Source organism: Gorilla gorilla, chromosome 8 (assembly GCF_029281585.2).
Source record: "Gorilla gorilla gorilla isolate KB3781 chromosome 8, NHGRI_mGorGor1-v2.1_pri, whole genome shotgun sequence".
NCBI classification, from domain to species: Eukaryota; Metazoa; Chordata; class Mammalia; order Primates; family Hominidae; genus Gorilla; species Gorilla gorilla.
The window spans coordinates 42,810,578-42,834,656 of NC_073232.2; the positions used below are offsets into that span (position 1 = coordinate 42,810,578).

General features: G+C 41.6%; 1 protein-coding gene and 1 pseudogene across 2 annotated transcripts in view; one reads left to right on the forward strand and one right to left on the reverse strand.

The window, feature by feature from the left end:
- The window catches only part of OIT3 (oncoprotein induced transcript 3), a 39,958-nt gene continuing 15,879 nt past the window's right edge, over positions 1–24,079 (reverse strand). Inside the window, exons 5-9 of one of the 2 annotated variants that reach the window (XM_019035593.4) lie at positions 21,227–21,349; positions 19,594–19,754; positions 8,430–8,845; positions 2,456–2,555; positions 1–680 (exon numbers count right to left, since the gene is read on the reverse strand). In XM_019035593.4, coding sequence (XP_018891138.3) covers positions 510–680; positions 2,456–2,555; positions 8,430–8,845; positions 19,594–19,754; positions 21,227–21,349 — 971 coding nt within the window. In that variant the 3' untranslated portion in view covers positions 1–509. Of the gene's footprint in view, positions 681–2,455; positions 2,556–8,429; positions 8,846–19,593; positions 19,755–21,226; positions 21,350–24,079 lie in introns of those variants that run through there. The other variant, XM_019035594.4, reaches the window with a different exon arrangement.
- On the forward strand, positions 14,310–15,655 carry LOC109028663 (nucleophosmin-like; annotated as a pseudogene).

Sequence of the window (24,079 nt, forward strand, 5' to 3'; positions counted from 1 at the left end):
TTTTAAAATTATATACTGTTTTATTGATACACTTCCAAATCCCCTATAATTAGTCTGCATTTGAATTGAAATTTCAAGGTATAACTATAATTTACATATTTAAGGAGTCATTGGGTATTTAAGTCATAATTTCAGTAACTGTTTAATTTTTCTAGGGTTTGTAACTTGAAATATTATACCCAGCTTCTGATTTTATGGTCTGATTGCACCGTACACGAGGTATTTAAGTGTAGGAAAGAAATGAGGGAAATGGGGTGAGTGTCTTTCTGGGTGGACAGTTTAGTTTTCAACCCTAGAAAGATGAAACCCCACCCAGGCCACATTGTTCAGCAGTGCTGTGACCTGTGCCCACTGAATGGACCAGAATCAGAGTGAGTTGGTGCTGGGAGTCTGAACTCACAGTGTGAAGTCTGAACCCAGCTGTTGGCAGATGTTCTTAGAGGGCGGTGGGGGGAGAAGCTCCAAAGAGCAGAGCCGTCCAATGCAGGGACTCGAGGTGTGGCTACGAACTAGTCCTCCCAGTCGATGTGGATCGGGCCGCCTGTTAGTGTCTGGCCCTGTAGACCGGCTGAGTCCTCTCCTCCTGCCCCACGACGCATTCGCCGGTGGCAACCCTGGGCACAGCGGGAACGCTCGTCCAACACTCCACAGACAAGAACCCGGCAGTGCAGAAACACTTCCTGAAGAGATGATCACGATTGTTAATAAAAACAATAACTGCTGCCACTTGTGGGGCACTTACAAGACACAATACTAAATGTTCCCAAACATTAACTCATGTAATCTTAACAAGGACATCCACAAGTAGAGTTTATCATCCCCATTTTACAGATAAGGAAACAGAGAGGTTAAGGAACTTGCCCAAATGTACACATTTAATAAAAAATGTAGCAAAGTTTGCATTTAAGTCACATGGGTGATTAAAAAAACCCACATTCATAACTCCTGCATAGAGCTGGAACAGAAGAGACCTTTGTGAGGCAACATCTACTAACTTGAGCATCTTCCTTCTTCACACAAAGGTCTGGGGATAGCATTGGCTCCCATGCACTTGTGCTGTCAAATAACCAGTGTTTTCTGCAAGCGCCTTTCTGTAGGTAACTGCCTGAGCTTCCTGCCTGATTGAGGGCAATCAGGATCAGCCATCATTGTTTGTTAGCAGTTGTTCTGTAACCACGGTATAGCTGGGATGGACATGCATATACTTACGAGCAGTGTGGAAAAGAATGTTGGCCTCTTCAACTTCCTTTTGTTTAAATGTTTCAACAAGTACACTCTAACAACAATGATAAAAAATCTTCCAGCTTATCTCACTACAACCTTTTCTATATAGCCCTTTATAACCTCTATCCATGAGTATACATGTTTTTTAAATGTAATATATTTAATATGCCTGTAAATTGTTATGACAACAGTTTTTATGTCTGCTTTTCCCATATTTATCATTTTAATAACTCTTAATATTGCATTAAATTGATATACTGTGGCCCTTAGCCCTACTTGTTTGGGGCTTTTTCTTTTACCCCCTTATAACAATGCTCTACAAACACTTCCAACACACCTTGTCTGTTTTGGCTTAAAAATTTTTTTTGTTTGTTTTTAGAGACAGGGTCTCACTCTCTCACCCATGCTGGAGTGCAGTGGCCTGATCATAGCTCACTGTAACCTTGAACTCTGGGCTCAAGTGACCTGCCTCAGCCGCCTAAGTAAGCTAGGACTGACTACAGGTGTGTGCCACTATTCCCAGCTAATTTTAAAATTTTTTGTAGAGTAGAGGTCTTGCTATGTTGCCCAGGCTGGTCTCAAACTCCTGGCCTCAGGCAATCCTCCTGCCTCTGTTTTGTTTTGTTTTTAAGAAACTGTCAGAATTGGAATTTTTAGATAAAAGAATATGACGATTTTATGATTATTATTACAGATTATCAGACAATGTTCCAGCAAATGTACTAATTTACACTGTCACTGTATACTTCTCCCTATAACCTTGTAAGTGTTGTATTTTATAATTTTCATAAATTTAATATGTATAAAATAGTGTCTTATAATTGTTTTCATCAGCACTTAAGTACTATTTTCAGTGAACATTTCACTATTTGTCTTTTCTGTGAATTTCCTGTCCATATCCCTTGCCATTTGACCAATCACCACACTGGCTTTTCAACCATAATGGCCCACAAAGATTTTAAATTAAATTATGATCCTATAGTATTTTCTTTGAACAGCACAGTTATTTTGGCAGGTGGTGTGTGGGGAACAGCACAGTTATTTTGGCAGGCAGGGCGGGTGTGACATGCATGAAAGGGTTAAGCTTCTCGATGGCCAGTTTCTCTGTTTTTCTCTTGAGCCCATGCAGATCCTACCAGTGGGCTCTTGGAATGTCAACACATTGGGACACCAAAAAAAAAAAAAAAAAGGCTCAGGTTCAGGGGTTATAAATTAAAGATGTTCAACTCACCTTGTGGTCTTTGCCCACAAACTTGAAGACGGGGACCTGGAAGTGCTTTGCTAGGTGATCCCGGGATGTGTACTGCTTTACCGAGTCATCTGAAACGCAGCTGAAAGTAGGGCAGATAGCACATAAGACTTGATTGTTTCAACAGAGGTGGAAAAACAATCTAGCCCAACATTTTGGCCCAAGGAGAGCCAAAGGGGTGGAGGAGGCTGGACTGTACTCAAGCTTTTTGGGAATGAAAGAAAAATTAAATTTTTCCCTGTGAAGGCCTCTTCAGACCTAGCCTTATTTACTAATAGCATCTGTCCCATTTATCATTTGCTGTACCCACAAACTGGGCACCAGGGCTTCCTGTTAAGTTAATGCGTTTAAGTGTTGGCAACAGCAACACCATTTATTTCAGATACCTTTTGCTAGTAAGGCTGTCTTTCCATTTGCAATATATTGCAGGAATTCTGCCTCTATGTACCTTAGTATTGATTTGAGAAGGCTTTTCTTTAACAAAATTTATTAACTATGTATTGGACACCTAACAGCAACTGACTGCTGAAGGGGATACAAAAGTTAGGGAACTGCAGTGCATGCATCAAAGTGACATAAATATCCAAGTTTCTTAGATAATAACTGGTTCTATTGGGTAAAAGTCATGCACCTCCAAATTGTTTTAATTTCTCTTTTCCCAGATTTAATGTTAAATTGAAGTTTGATAGGGTTTTGGGGTTTTAATCTCAGGTCTACTGCTTAAAGCAAAACACCTAGGTTCACTTCAGGGTTAGCTGGGGGAAAAGAAGCACTCCTGGCTGGGCGAGGTGGCTCACGCCTGTAATCCCAGCACTCTGGCAGGCTGAGGCAGGAGGATTGCTTGAACTAAGGAGTTTGAGACCAGCCTGGCCAACATGGTGAAAACCCGTCTCTATTAATAATACAAAAAGTTAGCCAGGCATCATGGTGCCTGCCCGTAGTCCCAGCTACTCAGCAGGTTGAGGTGGCGGGATTGCTTGAGCCCCAGAGTTCGAGATTAGCCTGGGCAACATAGCAAGACCTTGTCTCTAAAAAAAAAAAAAAAGCCAAGTGTGGTGGTACTCCTCTGTAATCCCAGCTACTCAGGAGGCTGAGGCACGATGATAATTGCTTGAACCTGGGAGGCAGAGGCTGCAGTGAGCCATATTTGCCCCAGCTGAGGCCAAAGTTTTGGATATTCATGAAACTTCTTATAGGCCAAGAATCACCCTCATATTATTTTTCCCATTCTAGATTCTAGAGGAATTTTTTTTTTTTTTCTGGACATAGTTGCCTTTTAGTGGGTACCTAATAGTTCCTGTCTTCTGGGCCAGGAAAAAAGTGGAGGTCAGATATTAAAGCTGATTAAACTGGGTACTTGCTCCACATCCACAGGCCACTTTTTCTTTTCTTTTCTTTTCTTCTTTTTTTTTGTTTTGTTTTGAGACAGGGTCTCACTGTTGCCCAGGCTGGAGTGCAGTGGCACAATCACAGCTCACTGCAGCTTCGACCTCCTAAACTCAAGCAATTCTCCTGCCTCAGCCCCTCAGTGGGATTATAGGTGTGTGCCACCATGCCCGGCTAATTTTCATTTTTTGTAGAGATGGGATCTCACTATGTTGCCCAGGCTGGTCTTGAACTCAAGACCACTCAAGCGATCCTTCCGCCTCGGCCTCCCAAAGTGCTGAGATTACAGGTATGAGCCATGACAGTGCCCAGCCAGACTGCTTTCTAGTTCCTTGCTAACTGCTGTTTTGGTGCACTTAAAAAAATCCAAAAAATTATTTTAAAATAAGGCATCTTGACTAGTGTTACTACCAGCACCTCATTCCACTGAACTGAAGGGGATCTAAACATAATGTGGTTTCTGTTATTTCTTGTATTTATTTACTCATTTTTATTTTCCTGAGGTAAAATTCATTTATACCCTCTTCTGATTATATTCTATAATAAATATCCATGGCATACCTAATCTATGCAAGACACCCTGCTGGTTGCTGCAGAGGACATAAAGATGAATAATATGGTCTCTGACGTCAAGGAGTTTGTAGTCCAGTATCTTAAGATAACAGTAAGGCTTGATATTAAAATAGTACTTTTAATCTAAATGCCTAAGCATTTTCAATTTATCTTTATCTCAAAATAACTGTTATTTTTCTTTAAAAGAAAAAATGAAGCAGAAGGGGTTATTACAAGGTAACACATTGCAGAACAGAAACCAGGACAAATGTTGGCTCTTGATTTGGGGTTTGCTGTGACTAGACAATGCTAGTTCCGAGCACCGAATTCATGTACTGAAAGAAAGTAACAAGGGTATAATGGAATCAAAACTAGTGGCTTATCAAAAACTTGTTCAATGCTTGATTTTGGAATTTAGTATGTTTCTTTTTCCGGTGATTAACTTTCTAGCTATATTTTGCTTAGGCTTGTGTTAAATTATTTTGTATTCTCAGAGCATACGCCAACCAAAATTAAAGGGAAGTGAATCAGATGTGTTCAATATCAGGGGAGAACCAACTTGATTTAAATTTAAGCTGAGGACAATGAAAAATCAAAGAAATGAATAATCAAACAATTAATAAATATAAGTGAGCTATGTTTATTTTAGGTTTGTGGACTAGCCCCAAATTATGATTATTATAAACACTCATTCAATTATTTACTTGGCAAATATTTAATGACCCTTACCATATGCTAGGAATTGAGGAAGAAGAAAAAGAAAGGATTTTTTAGTTCAAATGGAGAAAGGTGCCAGGAAAGGCTTCATGGAGGAAGTTAAACCCTCCATGAATCTCGAAGAACCAGTAAGGATCAGACAGGAAGAAAAGGTGGGGAAGAAGATATCAGGCAGAGGAAACAGCATGCGCAAAGTCAGAAGGGTGTTCAGGAGTGACAGTTTGGGAATTGTCAATAATTCCCTTTGGCAGGAGCAGAAACTCGAGGGGGCTGAGGTCAGAGGGTAATGGCCTATGAGCCATGCCAAGAGCTGGAGGATCTTGCACACATCATTCTTGTACAGCACCATAGACGGGATGATTTGTCTGCTTACAAAGCAGGGCCACACTGCTGTGGTTTTCACATTTTTGCCTATGCTTTTTTCTTCTAGAGCATATGTATTTTTTCTCTTCTGTATGTGCTAAGCACTGGCAAAATAAATAGCGCAGCTTCTTAGAACTGTCTAAAATAAAAGTAAATATGGTTGGGCGTGGTGGCTCACGTTTGTAATCCCAGCACTTTGGGAGGCTGAGGCAGGTGGATCACCTGAGGTAGGAGTTCGAGATCAGCCTGGCCAACACGGCGAAACCCCATCTCTACTAAAAGTACAAAAATTAGTTGGGTGTGGTGGTATATGCCTGTGGTCCCAGCTACTTGGGAGGCTGAGGCACGAGACTTGCTTGAACCTGGGAGGCAGAGGTTGCAGGGGAGCTGAGATTGCGCCACTGCACTCCAGCCTGAGCTACAGAGTGAGACTCTGTCTCAAAAAAGAAATAAAATAAAATAAAGTAAAATGGTCCTTCACCAAGAGACTGAATAACACATATATAAATAAGTTTCACAAGCTCTACTAAGATTGTAGGTTACGTTTTTCTCAGTGAGTTATGATTATATTCTTATTTTTTCAAAAACTAAATATAAGGGGCAGGGGAAAACTTACGGTGAGAAAAATGTTCATTTTCTTGATTATTGTGATGGCTTCATGGGTATACACATCAGAACTTGTCAAACTACATGCTTTAACTATGTCTATTTATTGTATGTGAATAGTACTCTACTAAAGTTATTTTTTAAAAAAAGTAAAAAGGAACAAAAATCTATCACTGCAAAAAAAGTAAATCTAGTCCCTGAAAAAAATAAATACAAAATGTTGCTTCTTCTTTTCATGTTAAAGTTTTTTAGAAATCACCTTAGCATGGCAGGAAATCCACATATCTGCAGATGCCCTTTGCTACGGGCCGTCCAGAGTAGCTCAGGATGACAAACTTTCCATATTATGAAAATGAGCTTAAGGAGGCTACAAGAATCTGAGGCTGGAAGCATACCTTCTGAGAAGCAGATTTACTGATCAAAGCTAATAAAGAACCATTAAGAGGTTTTCAGCAGGGATGTGACAAGATCATATTTTGTTTGAATGGATCACCCAGGGGCTCTGTGGAGCTGAGATATGAAAGGTGAGGTTTTGGAGCTGCTTTGCTGTCCAGGTGAAAGATAATGAAGGTGGGAATTAAGACAATAGGAATGGAATAGAGAGGACAGGGTTGGGGCATTGCTATTTGTTAAAAAGCATCTCAGTTGATCCTATGTATATCAAGGGATGAAATATCACTGCGCAAGAGATTGATAGCAGCAGGTGAAGGTTGGCTGTAGTGAAAAACAAGAGGAGTAAAAGCAGCATAGTAATGTCCAAGAGCCTGCAGGCCAGCCAGCAGAGGGTAAGTCCCCGAGGGTGCTGAGCTGCTCGTACTGGACCATTCTCCCTTTGGTTAAGCTGCAGTTCCTGATCCTACCTGAGACTGTGTCCCACCTGACATGGAGAACAAGGAAGAAGCTCATGAGATACTGCTATGAATTTGGGTTTGAGTGCAATTTTCCTGGGAATGTAGGCAATGCCTGTGAAAAGGACTAGGTCTCCATCAGTACCTCAGGACACCTACAGATCCCACCAAGGATCCTTAGGAAATACCATGGAACTCTCTTTTGTATAAAACAAGTGCAGGGGCCAAACATGGTGTCTCACACCTATAATCCCAGCACTTTGGGAGGCCAAGGCAGGAGGATCACTTGAGCCCAGGAGTTCAGGACCAGCCTGGGCAACAAAGTGAGACCTCGTCTCTAGAAAAAAAAGAATTAGCTGGGCATGGTCATGCGCATATGGTCCTGGCTACTTGGGAGGATGAGACAGGAAGATCACTTGAGCCTGAGGATCAAGGCTGCAGTGAGCTGTGTTTGCACCACTGCACTCCAGCCTGGGTGACAGAGCAAGACCCTGAACTGCCCTCCACCCCTGAAAAAAACTAAGCACAAAGCCAAACTGCTATATCCATGTCTTTCTTCTAAAATCTACCAACTATTTCTTCTCTGTCCTTGACTACCAAACTTCTTAAAAGAGGAATTTATGTTTGCTGGCTCCTTGTTCCCTGCACTCTCAGCCACATGAACGGGATCTCACCTCCATCTTCACACATGCTCTGCCATCTCCTAGCAGGTTACTCAATCCTACAGTTTCATCTCTAAATCTGGTGATTCCCTGTCCTTCAGTTCTAGTCCTGACTGTGTTCCTGAGTCTAACTGATGATGCATTTCCACTGAATGCCCACTGAATTTCTCTTCCTAGACATCCTGCAGGTATCTAAAAAATTAAATTATTCAATATGTCATTTTGAATGACCAAATTCAGTATTTTAACCTCAAATCTGCTTTGCTATATACATCTTTTCACCTTGGTTAATGGCATCTAGTCAGTCACCTGGGTTAGACCACTTGGAGCCTTTTTTTTTTTTTTTTTTTTGAGATTTTAGGAGTTTCATTCTTGTCACCCAGGCTGGAGGGCAATGGTGCGATCTTGGCTCACTGCAACCTCCACCTCCCGGGTTCAAGCGATTCTCCTGCCTCAGCCTCTTGAGTAGCTGGGATTACAGGTGCCTGCCACCACACCCAGCTAATTTTTGTATTTTGAGTAGAGACAGGGTTTCACCATGTTGGCCAGGCTGGTCTCAAACTCCTGACCTTAGGTGATCCACCCGCCTTGGCTCCCAAAGTGCTGGGATTACAGGCGTGAACCACTGCACCCGGCCTAGGAGCCATTTTTGACTCTCCTCTCCCTCACTAGTTTTACCTCCAAAATGTCAATAAGTGGTTCCTGAACTAATAAAGAGCTGACAGTGGTGCCATGCAGTTTTAGTAAATGACTGGGTGTGCTGTGAACTTAGAGGCCGGATGTGAACTAGGGGTGATGAGACCATTCCTGCAGCAGCATTACCCATCCCGGATGAGGTAGTATTTCAGGACCTCGTCGATCTTGGAGGTGGGGGTGGCAAAGCAGCTCTCCACCAAGCTTTCCAAGCCGCTCACGTGCACCACGGGCTCGATGCCAAAGTAGAGGGAGTCACGAAGCTTGAGGGTGGGCAGAGCTTCCCGGTAAGGCTCTTCAAACTCATTGTCCTTGAAGATCTCCAGAGTGAATGGGAAGATCCCATGATTTCGGCTCATGATTTCCAGTGGGGAGTTTCGAAGGTTGGGAACGTATCCTTCAGAAATGGTGTACAGGCGTGGAAACTCGCAGGTCACCGGGATCAGCAGCTTGCTGGTTCGGATGATGAAGTCCCCGCTGCTCCCCGGGGTCTGCTTGGGTAGACCTGTCACGAGGTTGCTGGCCACAATCTTGTCATTCACCACCTGAGCCAGGCCAGGTTGAGGAGAGGAAAGAGATTGTCTGTTTGTTTCTACAGAGTTTTTTTACCCCTCCTCTCACCTTAACATGCTACAAGCTTCTGTCTACCTCAAAACACATTAGAGATTTGGTTGCCTAAGGATGAAGTTCTGTTTTGTTTTTTTTTCCCACTGCCCTCCTCTTGTTATCAAGCCATCCTGACAGTTAAGAGTCTTAGCTCTACCAAAACACAGCCAGACTGCTTCTTTAAGTGGGACCCTGATCTGCTCCTTATCTCTGAGGGGGACCTCCCAACTGGGGCCTCCAACCGGCTCTGCCCATATTCTCTGGCAGACAGAGTTTTGATTTCTACCTGGGATGGAGTGCCAAGCGGGAGGGGGAGGCTGTTTGGACAGTTGTTTGGACAACTCAGCCATTCCAGCCTGTGGGGAGTCCAAACTGTCTGAAAGTGGAAGCAGTACCCCAGCATGGCATAGCTACTCTAGGAAAGCATGGCCACACTGCTTCTTTAAGCAGGTCCTCGATCCTGTTTCTCCTGGATGAGTGAGATCTCCCAAATGGGGTATCCAGCCACCTCCTATAGGTGTGTTCAGGTCAGCAACAGGTCTGTACCCCACTGGGATGGAGCTCCCAGAGGAAGGGGCAGGCCACCATCTTTGCTGTTTCAGCAACTTAGCTGTTTTAGCCTCCAGGCTTTGGAGAGCTCAACCTGAGGAGGGGGAGGTGAAGGAAATGGTACCTCAGTACAGTTCAGTTGCTCTATGAAAGCAGGGATAGACTGCTTCTTTAAGCAGTTCCCTGATCCTTTTCTTCCTGGCTGGGTGAGACCTCCCAACTGGGGTCTCCAACCACCATCTACAGGTATGTTAAGGCTAGCAACAGGTCTGTACCCTGCAGGGATGGAGCTCTCAGAGGAAGGGGCAGGCTGCTATCTTTGCTGTTTCATAGACTTCACTGGTGATACCAGATACTGGAAAATCTGAGGTGACTAGGGACTGGAGCAGATGCCCAGCAAACCACAGCAGCCCTACAGAAAAGTGGCCAGACTGTTAAAAGGCTGGGGGGAAAGGCCAGGCACGGTGGCTCACACCTGTAATCCCAGCACTTGGATCACCTGAAGTCAGGAGTTAGAGACCAGTGGCCAACATGGTGAAACCCCATCTCTACTAAAAAATACACAAAAATTAGCCAAGTGTCATGGCAGGGGCCTGTAATTCCAGCTACTCAAGAGGCTGAGGCAGGAGAATCGCTTGAATGCAGGAGACAAAGGTTGCAGTGAGCTGAGATTGCACCACTGCACTCCAGCCTGGGTGACAAGAGCGAGACTCCATCTCAAAAAAAAGTGGGAAAACAAAACCCCCAAAACCCCATCCAAAGGTCAGCAACATCAAAGATTGAAGGTAGATAAGCCCTCAAAGATGAGAAAGAATCAGTGCAAGAACACAGAGAACTCAAAAAGCTAGAGTGCCTTCTCTCCTCCAAATGACCACATCACCACTCCAGCAAGGGTTTGGAATGGGGCTGCAGCTGACATGGCTGGAATAACAGAAGTAGACCTCAGAATGTGGATAAAAACGAACTTCACTGAGCTAAAGGAGCATGTTCTAACTCAATGCAAGGAAGCTAAAAATCATGATGAAATATTGTAGGAGCTGACAAAGAAAATAGCCAAGATAGAGAAGAACATAACCAACCTGACAGAGCTAAAAAAACACAATACAAGAATTTCATAACTTGCAATTGCAAGTCTTAAGAGCAGAATTGATCAAGCAGAGGAAAGAATCTCAGAGCTTGAAGACTGTCTTTCTGAAATAAGACAGGCAGACAAGAATAGAGAAAAAGGAATGAACAAAACCTCCGAGAAATATGGGATTATGTAAAGAGACTGAATATATGACTGATTGGGGTACCTGAAAGAGCTGGGAGAATAAAACCAATTTGGAAAACATATTTCAAGATATCCATGAGCACTTCCCCAACCCTGCTAGACAGGCCAACATTCAAATTCAGGAAATGCAGAGAACCCCAGTAAGATACTCCACAAGAAAATCATCCCTGAGACACAAAATCTTCAGATTCTCCAAAGTTGAAATGAAAGAAAACATGTTAAGGGCAGCCAGAGAGAAAGGCTAAGTCACCTACAAGGGAAGCCCATCAGACTAACAGTGGCCCCTTCAGCAGAAACCCTACAGGCCAGGAGAGACTGGGGGCCAATATTCAACATTCCTAAAGAAAATAATTTTAACTGGCTGGGCGCAGCGGCTCACACCTGTAATCCCAGTACTTTGGGAGGCTGAGGCAGGCGGATCACTTGAGGTCAGGAGTTCGAGACCAGCCTGGCCAACATGATAAAACCCCGTCTCTACTAAAAATATAAAAATTAGCCAGGGATGGTGGCACACACCTGTAGTCCCAACTACTCGGGAGGCTGAGGCAAGAGAATCGCTTGAACCTGGGAGGCAGAGGTTGCATGTGCTGAGATCATGCCACTGCATTCCAGCCTGGGAGACAGAGCAAGACTCTGTCTAAAAAAAATAAATAAATAAGTAAATAAATAAAGAAAAGAATTTTCAACCCAGAATTTCATATCCAGCCAAACTAAGCTTCATAAGTGAAGAAGAAATAAGATCCTTTTCAGACAAGCAAATGCTGAGGAAATTTATTACCACCACACCTGCCTTACTGGAGCTCCTGAAGGAAACACTAAATATGCAAAGGTAAAACCACTACTAGCCACTACAAAAACATACTGAAATACACAATGACAGGATCAAATCCGCACATAACAATACTAACCTTAAACGTAAATGGGCTAAATGCCCCAATTAAAAGACACAGAGTGGCAAACTGGATAGAGTCAAGACCCATTGGTATGCTGTCTTCAAGAGATCCATCTCACATGCAAAAACACACATAGGCTCAAAGTAAAGGGATTGAGGACAACTTATCAAGCACATGGAAAACAGGAAAAAGCAAGAGTTGCAATCCTAGCTTCCAACAAAACAGACTTTAAACTAGCAAAGATCAAAGAAGACAAAGAAGAATGTCACATAATGATAAAGGGTTCAATTCAACAAGAAGAGCTAACTATCGTAAATATATATGCACCCAACACAGGGGCACCCAGATTCATAAAGCAAGTTTCTAGAGGCCTTCAAAGAGACTTAGATTCCCACACAATAATAGTGGGAGACTTTAACACCCCACTGACAATATTAGATCATCAAGACAGAAATTAACAAAGATATTTAGGACCTGAACTCAAGCTCTAGATCAACTGGACTTGATAATTATCTACAGAAGTCTCCACCCCAAAACAACAGAATATACATTCTTCTCATCACCATATGATACTTACTCTAAAATTGATCCATAATTGGAAGTAAAACACTCCTCAGCAAATGCAAAAGAACTGAAATCATAACAGGTTCTCAGATGACAGCACAATCAAATTAGAACTCAAGACTAAGAAATTCACTCAAAACCATACAATTACATGGAAATGTAATAACCTGCTTCTGAATGACTTTTGGGTAAATAATGAAATTAAGCAGAAAACACGAAGTTCTTTGAAACTAATGAGAACAAAGATACAACATACCAGAATCTCAGGGGCACAGGTTAGGCAGTGTTAAGAGGGAAATTTATAGCACTAAATGCCCACATCAAAAGCTAGAAAGATTTTAAGTTAACAACCTGACATCACAACTAAAAGAACTAGAGAACCAAGAGCAAACAAATCCCAAAGCTAGCAGAAGACAAGAAATAACCAAAATTAGAGGTGAACTGGAAGAGATAGAGACACAAAAAACCATTCAAAAGATCAACAAATCTAGGAGCTGGTTTTTCCAAAAAGTTAATAAAATAGATAGGCTACTAGCTAAACTAATAAGGAAGAAAAGAGAGAAGAATCAAATAAACACAATCAGAAATGATAAGGGGGATATTACCACTGGCCCCACAGAAATACAAACAACCATCAGAGAATATTATAAACACCTCTATGCATATAAGCTAGAAAATCTAGAAGAAATGGATAAATTCCTGGACACATACACCCTCCCAAGACAGTGAATCCCTGAACAAACCAACAATGAGGCTCTGAAATTGAGGCAGTAATAGCCTACAACCAAAAAAAAGCCCAGGACCAGACAGATTCACAGCTGAATTCTACCCCCTGTACAAAGAAGAGCTGGTACCATTCCTACTGAAACTATTTCAAAAAATTGAAAGGGAGGGACTCTTCCTTAAGTTGTTCTATGAGGCCAGCATCATCCTGAACCAAAATCTGGCAGAGACACAACAAAAAAAGGAAACCTCAGGCCAATATCCTTGATGAACATTGATGCAAAAATCCTCAACAAAATACTGGCAAACTGAATCCAGCAGCACATCAAAAATCTTATTCACTGCGATCAAGTAGGCTTCATCCCCAGGATGCAAGATTGGTTCAACATATGCAAATCAATAAATGTGATTCATCACATAAATAAAACTAAAGGCAAAAACCATATGATTATCTCAACAGATGCAGAAAAGGATTTCAATAAATTTTGGCATCCTTTCATGTTAAAAATGCTCAATAAACTAGGTGTTGAAGGAATATACTTCAAAATAATAAGAGCCATATATGACAAACCCATAGCCAACATCATACTGAATGGGCAAAAGCTGGAAGCATTCCCCTTCAAAACAAGCACAAGACAAGGATGCACTCTCTCACCACTCCTATTCAACATAGTGTTGGAAGTTCTGGCCAGAGCAATCAGGCAAGAGAAAGAAATAAAGAGCATTCAAATAGGAAGAGAGGAGTCAAACTATCCCTGTTTGCAGATGACATGATTCCATATCTAGAAAACCCTATCATCTCAGCCCAAAAGCTTCTTAAGCTGATAAACAACTTCAGCAAAGTCTACAAAAAGGATACAAAATCAATGGTGCAAAAATGCCGGCATTCTTATACACAAACAACAGTCAAGCCGAGAGCCAAATCACAAATGAACTCCCATTCGCAATTGCCACGAAAAGAATAAAATAACTAGGAAAACAGCTAACAAGGGAAGTGAAAGATGCCTAAAAGGAGAACTATAAACCACTGTTTAAAGAAATCAGAGATGACACAAACAAATGGAAATACATAGGAAGAATCAATATTATTAAAATGACCATATTGCCCAAAGCAATTTATAGACTCACTGCTTTCCCATTAAACTACCACTGATATTCTTTGCAGAAAAATCTATTTTAAAATTCATATTGAATCAAAAAAGAGCCTGAATAGCCAAGGCAATCCTAAGCAAAAGAACAAAGCTGGAGGCAAATTTGTAGCATAACTTCAAATTATGCTACAGGGCTACAGTAATCAAAACAGCATGGTATTGGTACAAGAACAGACACAGATCAATGGAACAGAAAAGAGAACCCAGAAATAAGACTGCACACCTACAACTCTCTGATCTTCAACAAACCTGACAAAAACAAGCAATGAGGAAACGGTGCTGGGATACCTGGCTAACCATATGCAGAAAATTGAAACTGGACCCCTTCCTTACACCATATACGAAAATTAACTCAAGATGGGTTAAAAACTTAAGTGTACCCTGGTGTGATTCTGTCCTGTGCGGCTGTTCTCTTGAGCAGTGGTGGTTTATCTCCATCCGCCTTCTCTCCCACCTAAGTGTGTGCCGCCACCTGATGGAAGATTCGATGGACATGGACATGAGCCTCCTGAGGCCCCAGAACTATCTTTTTGGTTGTGAATTAAGGCTGACAAAGATTATCACTTTAAGGTGGATAATGATGAAAATGAGCACCAGTTATCTTTAAAAACAGTCAGTTTAGGGGCTGGTGCAAAGGACGAATTGCACATTGTTGAAGCAGAGGCAATGAATTACGAAGGCAGTCCAATTAAAGTAACACTGGCAACTTTGAAAATGTCTGTATAGCCAACGGTTTCCCTTGGGGGCTTTGAAATAACACCCCCAGTGATCTTACAGTTGAAGTGTGGTTTAGGGACAGTGCATATTAGTGGACAGCACTTAGTAGCTGTGGAGGAAGATGCAGAGTCAGAAGGTGAAGAGGAGGAGGATGTGAAACTCTTAAGTATATCTGGAAAGCAGTCTGCCCCTGGAGGTGGTAGTGAGGTTCCACAGAAAAAAGTAAAACTTGCTGCTGAGGAAGATGATGATGATGATGATGAAGAAGATGAAGATGATGATGAAGATAATGACGATAATGATGAAGATGATGAGGAAGCTGAGGAAAAAGCACCAGTGAAGAAATCTATACAAGATACTCCAGCCAAAAACGTACAAAAGTCAAATCAGAATGGAAAAGACTCAAAACCATCATCAACACCAAGATCAAAAGGACAAGAATCCTTCAAAAAACAGGAAAAAACTCCTAAAACACCAAAAGGACCTAGTTCTGTAGAAGACATTAAAGCAAAAATGCAAGCAAGTACAGAAAAAGGTGATTCTCTTCCCAAAGTGGCAGCCAAGTTCATCAGTTATGTGAAGAATTGCTTCCGGATGACTGACCAAGAGGCTATTCAAGATCTCTGGCAGTGGAGGAAGTCTCTTTAAGAAAATAGTTTAAACAATTTGTTAAAAATTTTCCATCTGATTTCATTTCTGTAACAGTTGATATCTGGCTGTCCCTTTTATAATGCAGAGTGAGAACTTTCCCTACCATGTTTGATAAATGTTGTCCAGGTTCCATTGCCAAGAATGTGTTGTCCAAAATGCCTGTTTAGTTTTTAAAGATGGAACTCCACCCTTTGCTTGGGTTTAAGTATGTATGGAATGTTATGATAGGACATCATAGTAGCGGTGGTTGGACATGGAAATGGTGGGGAGACAAAAATATACACATGAAATAAAACTCAGTATTTTAATAAAGTAAAAAAAAAAAACTTAAATGTAAAACCCAAAACTATAAAAATCCTGGAAGACAACCTAGGCAGTACCATTGGAGACACAGGCACAAGCAAATATTTCATGATGAAGATGCCAAAAGCAATTGCAATAAAAGCAAACATTGACAAATGGGATCTAATTAAACTAAAGAGCTTCTACACAGCAAAAGAAGCTATCATCAGAGTGAACAGACAAGCTACAGAATGGGAGAAAAATTTTTTTCTCTGATGAAGGTCTAATATCCAGCATCTACAAGAAACTTAAAGAAATTTATAAGAAAAAAACATTAAAAAGTGGGAAAAGGACATGAGCAGACACGTCTCAAAAGAAGACATACATGTGGCCAACAAGCATATGAAAAAAAAGCTCAACATCACTGATTATTACAGAAATGCAAATCAAAACCACAGTGAGATATCATCTCACACCAGTCAGAATGGCTACTATTAAAAAGTCAAAAAATAACATGCTGGTGAAGTTGTGGAGAAAAAGGAATGTTTTTACACTGTTGATGGGAGTGTAAATTAGTTCAACCATTGTGGAACACCATGTGGTGATTCCTCAAAGACCTGAAGACAGAACTACCCTTTGACCTAGCAATGCCATTACTGGGTATATACCCAAAGGATTATAAATCATCCTATTATAAAGACACATGTAATGCACGTGTATGTTTACTGCAGCACTATTCACAAGAGCAAAGACATGGAATCAACCTAAATGCCATCAATGATAGGCTGGGTAAAGAAAATGTGGTACATATACACCATGGAATACTTGCAGCCACAAAAAAAGAATGAGATCATGTCCTTTGCAGGGAGTGGATGGAGCTGGAGGCCATTATCCTTAGCCAACTAACACAGGAACAGAAAACCAAATACCACATGTTCTCACTTATAAGTGGGAGCTAAATGATGAGAACACATTGACACATAGTGTGGAACAGCACACACTGGGGCCTATCAGAGAGTGGAAGGTAGGAGTGGGGAGAGAAGCAGGAAATACAGCTAACGGGTAGTAGGCTTAATACCTGGGTGATGAAATAATCTGTATAACCAAACCCCATGACACACATTTACCTATGTAACAAACCTGCACATGCTGCACATGTACCCCTGAACTTAAAATAAAAATAAAAATAAAACTAAGCTTCAAAGACAGTATGGTATACGAGAGTAAGAAATGATCTGTGGTCAGGAAGGGACGAGTGCGATGAGACTACAACTCATTAGGGGCTGACATCTTTCCTCACCCATCATTCCCATCTTCATTTACCCGTCCTTCAATGCCTCACTCAAACTCATCTCTTCTATGAAGCCCCCCAGGTTTACCATGTACAGTTGATGCCCACTATTCATGGATTCAGTATGTGTGAATTCACCTAGTAGCTAATATTTATGTATAACCCCAAAATCAGTATTCACTATGCTTCTGAGGTTATTCACAGAATGTGCACGGTGGCACATTCCCAGCTGAGGTCCAACAAGGCACCACTGCCTTCTTGTTTTAGCTCTCATTGTAAACCAGGATCTTTTTTGTGATCTACAGAATGGCATGTTTTTTGCATGTTTGTGCTTTCGTGGGAGATTTTGCTGTTTAAAGGGACCCCCAAATGCAGTGCAGATGCGCTATCTAGTGATCCTAAGCACAAGGAGGCTATGAGATCCTTACAGGGAAAATGGGAAAATATGTGTTTGATAAACTCCAGACATGAGTTGCGGTGCTGCTGGCCATGAGTGCAATGTTAATGAATCTATAATGTATGTTAAATAAGGTATCTTTAAACAGAAACACACACAGAACAAGATTGTTAACTGATCAGTTAACAAAAATGTTGCAACCAGAGGATTACAGGAACCTAACCCAGTGTTTCCCCTAGGAGCAATACTTAATTGCTAAAGAAATTAGCTTCAGTATTCCCTAATTTATTGCTTGTGGCAGCTTTGTAGAACATAACTACTGTGAATAACAAGAATCAACTGTAGCTTAAACTCAAATGGCTCTCATTTAGAACTTCTTTCTACCTCCTAATTAGCCCATTATTATACATGGCTTTATATTCTAACTATTGGTATTATACCGCCTAGCTCTTTGTTGTGTACTTTTTAATAAATAAGAAAATAATACCAAAAAAAAAGGGCTGGGCACAGTGGCTTACACCTATAATCCCAGCACTTTGGGGGTCTGAGGCCGGTGGATCACCTGAGGTCAGGAGTTCAAGACCAGCCTGACCAACATGGTGAAACCCCGTCTCTACTAAAGATACAAAAATTAGCTGGGCATGGTGGCGGATGCCTGTAATCCCAGCTACTTGGGAGGCTGAGGCAGGAGAATCGCTTGAACCCGGGAGGCAGAGGTTGCAGTGAGTCAAGATTGTACCATTGCCAGCCTGGGCAACAAAAGCAAAACTCCATCTCAAAATTAAAAAAAAAAAAAAGAGTTTTACACACTACTTCTTGGGCAGACCCACACATTCCTTTGGAGTGTTACTCATAATACCTGATCTATGCAGAATCAGCAAATTCAAAGCTCTGGTATTTTAGAAAAGGACAGCTTCCGCCTGTTATGTTTCTTTCAGGAGTTTTAGACCTGGTGATACTGCGGCAGCATGACCTTGTGTGAACTCTTGCACACTCAGAATTTTGGCTGTGGCATTTACTGGATGGTTTTCAGCTCTTTATCACCAGATTCCTCTGCTCTGCCGTGCATGGGACAATAGCATCAACCTACCATGTGGCATGTCCATTTGATTATCCACAGATACGATCGACATAACTTGCCTCAAGTGGGACCGCCTGCTCCTTGAATATCCCTCACTTGTCTCACTGCAAGTCGAATCAGCTTTCTGATTTTCATTTAGAGTCATAAATAAATATTCATTTAACCAAAGGATCTCAAAGGCCTCCGTGCTGATCCAGATGCAGGCCCCCTCTGCTCTATCCATCTTGCAAGTTGCTGTCAGATCATGGCATTCATCACCACATCATCTAAACCCATTTCTGTGGGATCAAATCCAGATGGCTCACCCTAGCACACAAGGCAGGCCTTTGGAAGCTCAGCCCACCCCACCTACTTCTCCAGTTTCATTTTCCAGTAGGCTACACTCTCCACACACCTCTGCACAGGCCTGCATATCCCCTCTCAGAGACTAGCTCACTTGTTTCCTATCTGAAAGGCCCTTTCTTTTCCTCTCTGCTGTGTAAACCACACACACACTTCCACCTGGATCCAAGTCCTACTTCTCTTGACTGCTCCTGTGTTTGTCCCTTGACTGGACTCCTACAGGACCTGTCATCTGTCTCGCTGTTCATCCTTTCCTTACATTTTCTGTGTCGTCATTTCAATTCTGCTGTGCAAGTTCCTAAAAGGCAGAATTTCATACATTTCTAACTCTCCAGCACAGGGCTGTGTGCAGATTTTTGGATGAAAGTATAAACCTTTTCACTCAACCTAATTCAATACTTGAACTCATTCACTGCACCACAAATGAACCATCAACTGTATTAGTTGCTTTCTTCAAATAAAATAATTGGTCAGAGAGGATGTAGCCAGCCTCCCAGTACCACTGGTACTGATGCATTCAGGAAAATGTCTGTGCATGCTGGAGAGATGGGGCTATTTGAAAACAGGAATAGCAGAATTCTTCACAGTGCCAGGACCACAGCAGATGCTCAATAACACGTTGGTTAAAAGAATGACGTAAGATGTTTTGAGCTCAATTCTTTTGTGTGTAAATATCTCATCAATGACACAAGCCACATGGCATACCTCTGTCCACTACCTCCCAAATAACCGGCTTTTGGTCATTCCCCAAGTGCCCTCCAGGAGGAACCTACATCGACCACTGTACCACATGTCTTGAGAGAGAAGAGGATGTTGACATGGGTGCCGTTGGACACTCCTCGGCAGGAGGTGTTGGTCAGGAAGAGCTCCAGGCCACCAACCAGCTCCCTGGGGATGTTCACTTCAATGGCATTTGATTTGCACAACACAGGGACTGCAGAGAAAAGGGGCCACTGTTAGAGCCAGGAAACCTGAATCGGGAGGAAGGCTTTTAGGAGAAATAATTTCACCCTCACACAACCCGAGCTTTTTGTTCCATCCCCAAGGAAATCAGAGGGGCTGAAAACAAGTTGGTGAATAAAACCACTATTCCTAACTCCCAAGATTATGGTGAAATAATGTTCCTCAAATATATGGTTCCCTGAATTAGGAAATACCAGGTTTGACTTTCAATTCACCAAACATTGGTTTCGAAGTGTAGACAACATAACTCTGTGAACTGAAACACCTAAGATATTAACTTTCAGCACAAACACAATTTATTAGCAATACAGAAAAAGTGCTGCTTTGATACAGGCCTAAGGTACATAATGATACTGCTGTGACTTTACCATTAATTACTGCCTCGTAAAACAGAGACAATAAAAACAGTGTTAGTGCACTTGGGAAAGGCTTCCAAATTGTCCTTGCATTGCTCAGGAAACCATAAACTCTGACTATAAATTTCACCACTTTACCTTAATATAAAAAAGATTGCTTTTCCTTAGCATTCCCAGGTTCTTCTCTAGACTCTGCAAGTATCCTGAAAAGAATACTTGAGTTCTGTCAGAGTCCAATACATGAAGACATATCATAACAATGGTATTGTGCAAAGAAATCAGAAATAGGTGCCCATTACATATTTGTTAGATGAATGAATGAATATTCTGGACATCAAGAACTAGATTTTCAGGCCAGGTACGATGGCTTACGTCTGTAATCCCAACACTTTGGGAAGCCAAGGAGGGCGGCTCACTTGAGGTCAGGAGTTCGAGACCAGCCTGGCCAACATGGTGAAACCCCGTCTCTACTAAAAATACAAAAATTAGCCAGGCATGGTGGCACATGCCTGTAATCCCAGCTACTCAGGAGGCTGAGGCAGGAGAATCACTTGAACCCAGGAGGTGGAGGTTGCAGTGAGCTGAGATCACATCACTTCACACTCCACCTGAGCAACAGAGTGAGACTCTGCCAAAAAAAAAAAAAAAAAAAAAGAAAATAAAGAATTAGATTTCCAGAAAATAATTCTCAGAGGATTGTTAACCCTCATATCCTAAGTGTAGGGAGAAGAATATGTTCCTCAGGCCTTTCAACTGAGTTCACTTAGTTTCAACCCTGTTAGAAAAGATAGGAGATGTATCAATGTCTTATGCTTCCATATTGAGTATTAGTCATACAACCAACCACAGAAAGCAGTCAAAAATCAAAGGTAAACAGCAAAGGAAAGTTAAGTTTTTGGTAATCTTTTCTTAGAGATCTTCTCTGTTAAATGATTCCAGAGTGATGATTCAGCAGTACACGCTGCTCGAAGAGCCATTGTTCTAAAAGATGAGAACCCTGACACACTTGGGGGAGGAAGACAAAGAGCTTTGGGAGAGGAAGAAGTGTAATCAGAGTAGAGACAAGTCCCCCTGCCCCATGTACTACCTTGGCAAGTGTGGTTATCCTCAGACAGCACCAGGCCCCGGGGACATTCACACTGGTAGCCTTTCTCAGATCCAAGGCAAGAGTGGCTGCAGCCACCATTGTTATTGTGGCATCCTTCAATGTCTGCAGTAGAAACCAACAGAAAAGGGAATAACCTCGTAACCCTCTACCCCAAGAATTCTGGCACTTTGCATCAGGGATTATACTTAACTTATGGCAGCATCCCTGGTGCCTAACCTAGTGACTGGACATTCGGGCAAGACCTCAAGGAATGTTTATGAAATATCATAGCTACAAAGAGCAATCTTTCAACATCCATAACTCTACCCAATTAAGCTGGTCAGGAATTTTGTAGCATGTCCTTCAGGTTGGGTTTGTCTGATGTTTTTCTCATGGTTAGCCTGGGGTTATGAGTTTTTAGGACTAGGACCCAAAAGTCATTTCTTATTTGCTGTAACATTTAATCTACCCAATTTGACATTTTATAGAGCATTATTGATGTAAAAGAGACTGATGGAATATGAATTCACCTGAACTGGCTGGATGGATCTGACTTATTGTGGACTGGCTGGGTCACCTGGCCCTCTCCTCAAATATCTAGGACAAGAGCACTGGGGGTAAAGGGCTCTGGGCTGACAGCACACTATAAAAAGGAGGCCTGGACAACATGCTGAGTCCATTCAACCAAACCCTTGGTGATGGTCCTTTCACGGGATGGTTTTGTTTAATTTTCCTTTTTTAATGTTTTACATATTCAAAAAGCAAACTCAAGCCAAATGGACAAAAAGGAAAAATATTCCATTGAAAACAAAAGAATCTACAAGGTGATTTCAAATTTAACAGAGAAAAAAAAATGACCTTTGTGGGAGTTGGACATTATCTTCTAGGTCAGAGGTTGTCAAATTCTAATCTGCACACATTATTACAAATAAAGTTTTATTGGCACATAGCCATGTGCATTCATTTACCTTCATGGCTGCTTTCTCACTACAAGAACAGAGTTGAGTAGTTTCTACAGATTCTGTATGGTCCACAAAGCCTAAAGTATTTACCATCTGACCTTTGGAGAAAAGTTTGCTGACCCCTGTTCTAGGTTAAAGTAAAGAAACGGGATGTTTTCAAAACATCTGAGACACTCAGGTAAAGAGAAAAGCTGATTTCCAGTTATAGCTATGACTCTCTCAGTTCAATAATAGTTTTTAAAAAGCAGTTATTTGGAACATCAATAAATTAACTTAGGATGAATTAGTTTTTGTGAAATGTATGTAGAGAAAAATATGGCAATGAATTACTCTTTGCAACACTTAAGAGATTAATACCAGTTTATACATCGGTATTTTTTTTTGTTTTTTGTTTTTGTATTTTTAGTAGAGACAGGATTTCACTGTGTTAGCCAGGATGGTCTCGATCTCCTGACCTTGTGATCTACCCGCCTCAGCCTCCCAAAGTGCTGGGATTACAGGCGTGAGCCACCGCACCTGGCCATTATACATCTGTGTATTTTTAAAGGATAAAAGCACACCTAGAGGCTTTTGAAATGGCTGAAGATTATATATAATGCTATAGAAGAAAGCACAAAAATATGCTATAAGATGTTAAAATGAACATTAATAGCACTTTTTTTCCTTAAAAATTACCTTCCTTAAGTCATTTTATTTCTCTGAGTCACAATTTCAATATCTGTAAAATGAAGAGGTTGCACTAAATGTTCATTCAGAATATTTCCAGGTCTAAAAATACAAAATACAAAATAAACTGAAAATTTAAATTAGCTTAAAATATTTAAGTCTCTCAGGAAGATATACCAAAATGTTTAGAATGGATATATCTGGCAAATGGATTGTGGGTCATTTAAATTATTTTCTCTTGCTCCTCTATATTTTCTTCTACACTTTTATGATAAAACAAAACAGGTCGGGCACGGTAGCTCACACCTATAATCCCAGCCCTTTGGGAGGCCAAGGCAGGTGGATCGTTTGAGGTCAGGAGTTCGAAATAGCCTGGCCAGCATGGTGAAAGAACACGAGGTCAGGAGATCGAGACCATCCTGGCTAACATGGTGAAACCCCATCTCTACTAAAAATACAAAAAAAATTAGCAGGGCATGGTGGCAGTCGCCTATAATCCCAGCTACTGGGGAGGTTGAGGCAGGAGAATCGCTTGACCTGGGAGGCAGAGGTTGCTGTGAGCTGAGATTGCCCCACCACACTGTAGCTTGGGCGACAAAGTGAGACTCTGTCTCAAAAAAAAAAAAAATTAATAATAATAAATACAAAATAAGTAAAACAAAACAATAAAAATTACTTAAAAACTAACAAGAGCTGAATTAATGCAGGAACAGAAAAATACTGCATGTTCTCACTTGTAAGTGGGAGCTAAACAATGGGTACACATAGACATAAAGATGGGACAAATACAAACTATATAAAAAGAGACACAGGGAGCCTGGCACAGTGGCTCACACCTGTAACCCCAGCACTTTGGGAAACCGAGGCAGGTGGATTGCTTGAGCTCAGGAGTTCGAGACCAGCCTGGCCAACATGGTGAAACCCTGTTTCTATAAAAATACAAAAACTAGCTTGGTGTGGTGGTGCACGCCTGTAGTCCCAGCTTCTTGAGAGGCTGAGGTGGGAGGATCACCTTAGCCCAGGCAGGTGGAAGCTACAGTGAGCCAAGATGGTACCACTGTACTCTAGCCTGGGTGACAGAGTGAGACCTTGTCTCAAAAAAAAAAAAAAAAAAAGACACTGGGAACTCCAAAAGGTAGGAGGAGGGAGCAGGGTGAGGGTTGAAAAACTACCTATTGGGTACTACATTCACCATTTGGGTGATGGGCTCAATAGAAACCCAAAC